Below are 6,817 nucleotides of genomic sequence, written 5' to 3'. Positions count from 1 at the left end.
TAGTAATCACCGTTGCGCTTGCTCTCTCTCTCTCTCTCTCTCTCTCAATTCTATTCAATTCAATTCAATTCAAAATTGCTTTATTGGCATGACTGTAAATGATACAATATTGCCAAAGCTTAGTATACATGTACAAAAAGATAAAAATAATAATATAATAACAATAATAATAAGTAAATGAACATCACAGTAATATAATGGAATATTATAACTCTCTCTCTCTCTCTCTTGTTCACATTCATGTCTGTTTTTATTATGTCTCTCACATTCACTCACTTACTCACTGACTCACACATAATACAATGTCTTCCTGCGGGTGAATTTCACGAAAACGACACATAAAATGCATATTTCAAGGACGAAAGAAAATTAAACCTCTGTTTAGGACCATTACTTTCTTCATAATTTTCTTTAGGCAAAATATAAATGCATAATGTCTTAAAGGGGTCCTATTATGCTCTTTAACACTAGAACCGCCAGAGGTTGCTGTATAAGCGCCAGCGGGTAAATTTTACCCACACACATGACAACTGTATTTATATGGCTAAAGAACATATTATTTCACTGTATTATGCCACTGTCTTCACAAGGTGTCTAGAGTCATGAAATGATTATGTCTAGTCATCAACTATATTTTGATCCTGTTGTTTTATGTTCAAGACTTTTTAATGCAGGCTACACTAATCCATAACGGTCAGTAGCCTAAGCTAAAAAAAAAAAAAAAAAGCCTGCACTGACAACGGAAATGAGAAGGTAGTAGCCTAAATATTTGGGTGGTGTAATATTATAATACAGTGTCATTAATCGATATATTAAGATAACCCATGCTATTTAAACTACTAAAATAGCCTATAGACAATAATGAGCAATAATAATTCACCACACTGCATAGGATGATGCGATGACAAATTCAAGCGCACAGCATCACCTAAATATTTATTAATTTGTTTAGTTATATCATTTATAATTTGAATAAGAGAACAAAACCTTTAAACTTTGGGGAATCAAAAAATGGTTTTATTCATTACATCATATAGATCGGATTTTTTCTTTCTTCTTCAGGAAACGGCCAGACTAGAATAGCAACACAGTAGCGAACAATAAACAATATGGCAAGACAAAAATTAAATAATCAAACCCAAGTTTGACCAATTAGAGTAACGTGAGGCTAAAACATGTAAATATGATATCTTGATCACTGTCAGATGAGCCGTCAGATGCTGAGCTGACCCAGGACGCATAACTTACCATCAGACTCTCCATCACTCATGGCATTTAGTGCCTTTTTTAGTCATTTTGACTTTCTTCATGAAACTGATAACCGCTAAATCAGTGAGTGAAAGGCGTTGCCTAGCAATGTACAATGTTAAAACATAAGCGGCAAGACAATGACAGCGCGAAAATACATGCAATATATAGCGGGTAAATTTGACCCGCTGGCGCTTATAGGTATAAATGCCCCATTTTTTGATCTGGTTTTATCTAAATAATTTTTAACAACATTGGATTGTAAATTACATATTATTACAATACCTTTCTCCCCAGCCTGGCACAAACGGCTCGATTAGTTCCGAGTTTGATGAAGGCCCGCCTTCCCAAAAACGAAATGTGTTGTGATTGGTTAGCTGTCCCAGTGCGTTGTGATTGGCGAACAGCTTAGACGGTGTTTCAGTACTGCCACGCCCCTTGCTCCGTCTTTCAACAAAAGCTTTTTGGCAAATCCGGCACTGTACTCCCTCATGTTGTGGAAGCTGTCCTCAGTAAAATGCGCAGCACACAATAGCAAATTGGGGTTATAATACTCAGGAACAGAGTTAAAAATAAATTTTCTCCTAAATTTCCTGACATCATCCGCTTTCGGAAGCCCAAACAAAGACGTTTGGGCACGGAGGTGAAAAACAACAGCGTTTCAGGCGGTCGCACACCGGACGAGAAGCGCAGCGTCACGTAGCACCACGTCAAGTGGCGGCACCGTTCGGCGTCTGTCCACGGTGCCCAGCTACGTCGTGTTGTACTTGTTGTAAGAATTGTTCTAGACGTGGCGCGACGCGGCGCTGCGCTTCTCATCCGGTGTGCAACCGCCTTTAGACATGCCGAAAACTTGACGCTATAGCACAGCTGCTCTTCTTCTTCTTCGTTTTCTCTGATGTACTAACTCTTCTTCGTCATCTTGTCTGATGCACTCAACCAAGCGTTTTAACCACGACCTCGCCTCTCCCCACCCCCAACCATTAGAATTTCCGTAGTCGGGAATTATTTTAATGATATTCTAATGGGCCGCTTTGTGACATCACAAAGCCCGGAAACCAATGCTGTAGTCCAAACGAGCCGTTTTTTGTAGTTCTTGAAAAGGGATTTTTTTAAAACTAAATATCTCCCTTTGTAGTGGACTTTGAGATTTGTACTTTGTAGATCTTTTTTATACCCAAACATACACACTGACTAAAATTAACATCACAAAGCCCGGAAACCAATGCTGTAGTCCAAACGAGCCGTTTTTTGTAGTTCTTGAAAAGGGATTTTTTTAAAACTAAATATCTCCCTTTGTAGTGGACTTTGAGATTTGTAACTTTGTAGATCTTTTTTATACCCAAACATACACACTGACTAAAATTAAAAAAGTGAAAAAGCATAATAGGACCCCTTTAATTCTTTTCATTTCTGCATTAAAATATGACCCTAATCTTTCTTGACAGGTTTCGTGAGATTCACCCATGCTTGTTTGTCTTATGTCTCTTACGTTTAGTCTGTTGTAACACCTGCTTAGAAGGCTAAGATAAACAGTAAACTACTTGAACACAAACATGCTCTGATCTGTACTCTGATGTATGGGTTTGCATCCTTTGATATACTTTTGCTTGCTTTTAATGTTTAATTTTTGATGTATTCCTCATAGATAGCTTATAAACATAATCCAGCAGAACTAATATCATGTCTCTGTGTATATGTAGTTAAAAGAAAGCATGGTCAGACAAAAGATTTCACTAAGAATAAACTGTGCCCTTTGATAGCATCACATATTTGCAAACATTGTCCGAGTTGTTTTAGCACCTGGGTCTTTAAGGCCCTGTCCACACGAACGCGGGTATTTTCAAAACTGCAGCTTTTTTTGTGTGGTTTGGCCGTTCGTCCACACGCAAACGCAGCACCAGGTCACTGAAACCGAACATTTTTGAAAACTCCTGCCAGGGTGAAGATTTAAAAAAAACTCCGGTTGCAGTGTTATCGTGTAGACATCGAAACCGGAGATTTAGGCTTGTGACGTCGGAGCCTGCGCTGTTATCTCCGCCTACTGGAAACTTTTTCAGGCTTCTGATTGGCCAACATGGCTTTACGGTTGAGATTATAGCGCCACCTGTTGGTTTGGCATGCTCTTGACAGTGCTTCATAGCATGCTTTTGCGTTTTCATGTGGACGGAGATTTTTTTAAAAACAGAAGAAGGAAAAACTCCATTTATAAAAATACCCGTGTACAGGTGGACATGGCCTAAAATGCAGAAAAATGTGTATAAATAAATCCTGCATCTTCTTCATAGCCTGCTTTTGCGTTTTCATGTGGACGGAGATTTTTTTAAAAACAGAAGAAGGAAAAACTCCATTTATAAAAATACCCGTGTACAGGTGGACATGGCCTAAAATGCAGAAAAATGTGTATAAATAAATCCTGCATCTGGATCCATGCCCAGTTAAAATCATTTGATCACTATTTGATGGACTACTGCTGCCATGATCGCTAAAATATTTTTTAATATTCTGATACTAATGTTGGGTAAAAAGCGTTGACATTTGTGAGTCTGTCGCATTCTACAAAGAGCGTCATTTACATGGCATTTATGGTTATGGCTGCCCAAAGACGAACAACAATGACCTAATTTAAATATGCATATTGTGCCTCCTTTAATTGGATTGTGGGTGGTTGGTGAATCATCAAGAGTTTTGTGCTGAAATACCACAATCTAGTCTCGCATAGCCAGACTTTTGACTAACACCATGAAGTCTAGTCCACATTGGAATTTATTTTGGCCAAGAAATGCCCACTTGGACAGAAAGAAATCGCCTGACCAACAAGTTACAAAAGTTGTGTAAAGCCAGCTAGTCAGATCAGAACTGGTGATTTCAGCCAGCCTTTTCATTTTTTGTACATAATATGCATCAGAATTTAGTGAACAGAATGTAGGCGGTCTGTAGTGTGCCGTCTGAGGCTGAGACTAAGTGCCACAATTGTTAAGTGAATTCATCCCACAGTGTCTTCACGTCTCTCATTCATTCTGCTTCCCCGCCCCCTTTGGATGTGTTTGATTGGCTGTTTGATTGCCAAATGAGCAGACTGATTGGCTCACAAGGACTTGCCCACTTTCTGATTGGCAGGGGGAGTACGTGTCCTGCTTGTTGTCCCTCCTGCGTCAAATGTCGGACATTCATTTTCAACACCTACTGGACAACTTCCAAAGCAAAGAGGAGCTAAAGGTGAACCGTCTCATAAATTTCAGAAACCAAGCATTTGAATCATTTATATTATTGCTTAAATATGTTAAAAAGTTTTTAAATGTTAAATGTGAAAATACTTTCTTCTAACTCAGCTTATACAATCCTATCTCTTGCAGGAGTTCTTGCTGAAGATTTTCTGTGTGTTCAGAAACCTGATGAAACTCAGTATATTCCCACGTGACTGGAATGTCATGCGACTGCTTTATAGCAAAAGCAGATAACTCCAGCAGTCGTTTTTTTTTTTTTTTTTTTCAAAACATTGATTTGCTTTGAATAAAACATATATAATATATATGGTATAATACAATGTATTTCTCTTGAAATATTGTATTTTTAGTATTTGTACAATGTCTTTCAGACAAAAACAGTAAAGTCACGCTTTCAATATGAATGTCATTGCATTAGATTATATTTTTACACAGCATATACTCAGTTTTCAAGAAAAAAAATGTTTTTATAATAGATTTGATAAAGTTTGGGGATGAAATTGATCAAAAGTTCATCAAAGAATCCTGAAAACAAGTATCATGATTTTTACAAGATATTAAACAGCTGCTTAAGTAACTCTTTTCAGCTTTGATAATAATCAGAAATGTTTCTTGAGGATCAAATCAGCATATTGGAATGATTTCTGAAGGATCATGTGACTGGATGATGATGCTAGCTTCAGCACTGGATCACAGTAATAAATTACATATTAAAAATATTAAAATAGAAAACATTTTCTTTAAATTGTCATAATATTTCACAATATTACTGTAGTTTTCATCAAATAAATGCAGCATTGGTGAACATAAACTTTTTATTTAAATATATATAAAAAACTTTTGAAAAGTAGTGTATATTTATACTGTTCAAAATAAATGTGTCTCTCTATCTTCTGTTCTTTCTTGCAGTATCATTGTGAGCACAACTCAGTATCTGTCGCCTGCTCTCCATAAAAGCTTTACGGATGCTGACTTTGATTTTAAGGTATGTGATTATGATGAACATCAACCACACATTGCACAACAAACTCCCTGGCACTGAAACACACATTAAACATAAATGTAATTTTTAAACCCGCACACACCTCTTCTTTCTAAATATCATATTCCACATGTACACAAACGTGCTTGATGTGGGCCTTTACGGTGTCTTGCTGTTGGGCACACTTGGCTCTCTCTAATCCACTCTAATGAAGCTCTCCTCCCTGATCAAGACAGATGGTGCCACTAACCAGGGAGACTGGCTCTGAAAAGTTCAAATCTACTGAATTATTAATGAAGGTTATCTTTGAGAGAGAAACATGGCCTTGTCTACCAGTGTGAGCTTTCACTGGGTATCCCCTGAAAAAAAAAACCCATAGACCATTGTGGAGCAACTTAAAGGGATAGTTCACCCAAAAATGAAAATTCTGTCATTAATTACTCACCCTCGTGTCGTTCCAAACCCGTAAGACCTTCGTTCATCTTCGGAACACAAATTAAGATATTTTTGATGAAATCCAAGAGCTCTCTGACCCTCCCATAGACAGCAATGTAATTACCACGATCAACGTCCAGAAACGTAGCAAGGACATCGGTAAAATAATCCATGTGACATCAGGGGTTCAACCGTAATTTTATGAAGCTACAAGAATACTTTTTGTGCGCAAAAGAAAAACATAAAACAAATTTATTTGACAATAACTTTATTATAACTGAACTTTATTCAGGGTGACATGGAGGAGACAAATTGTTGAATAAAGTCAGTATTTTTTTTTTCTTTTGCGCACAAAAATTATTCTTGTAGCTTCATAAAATTGCGGTTGAACCCCTGATGTCACATGGATTATTTTACCGATGTCCTCGCTACATTTCAGAACCTTGATCGTGTAAGGACCCTTGCTGTCTATGGGAGGGTCAGAGAGCTCATGGGATGCATCAAAAATATCTTAATTTGTTGTAAGTACTGTAAGGAATTTAACTCATTAATTCTATAAGGGAATTCATCATTAATTTTATTTCTAGCTCAGGTTTTGAAAGGACTCGAATCTGAAAATTCGAGGTACACCTGATTAAAGCTGAATTCCAATTTGATATTTTACACTTTAAATCACCAGTCGTCCAGCGAGCCATTGACCTCAGTATATTTTAACAACTTGAATATTTGTATTTCCCTGGCCATGGGTAATACGTTCTTTGATAAGTAAGCTACGAGCTAGGTAACGTAATCTTGGCAAGGTTTGACTTTAAAGTTATATGACACCAGACAATGATTCTTTATAAATGAAAACGAATTTATTGGCTATTCTAGATTACATTAAAACTAAGCTAAAACACACATACACACAAACATACAGTTTCTT

At 37.1% G+C, this 6,817-nt stretch overlaps 1 protein-coding gene across 1 annotated transcript in view; it reads left to right on the top strand.

The window, feature by feature from the left end:
- Positions 1 to 6,817, top strand: part of dock3 (dedicator of cytokinesis 3) — a 258,400-nt gene that overhangs the window by 218,291 nt on the left and 33,292 nt on the right. The window contains exons 27-29 of the mRNA XM_016490711.1: positions 4,369 to 4,467; positions 4,605 to 4,699; positions 5,385 to 5,460. Of these exons, the coding sequence (XP_016346197.1) occupies positions 4,369 to 4,467; positions 4,605 to 4,699; positions 5,385 to 5,460 (270 nt within the window). The remainder of the gene's footprint in view (positions 1 to 4,368; positions 4,468 to 4,604; positions 4,700 to 5,384; positions 5,461 to 6,817) is intronic.

Source organism: Sinocyclocheilus anshuiensis, unplaced genomic scaffold, assembly GCF_001515605.1.
Source record: "Sinocyclocheilus anshuiensis isolate Anshui unplaced genomic scaffold, SAMN03320099.WGS_v1.1 scaffold510, whole genome shotgun sequence".
In the NCBI taxonomy this organism is placed as follows: domain Eukaryota; kingdom Metazoa; phylum Chordata; class Actinopteri; order Cypriniformes; family Cyprinidae; genus Sinocyclocheilus; species Sinocyclocheilus anshuiensis.
The sequence above is the reverse complement of the archived record's forward strand: the minus strand, read 5'-3'. Positions and strand labels throughout refer to the sequence as shown.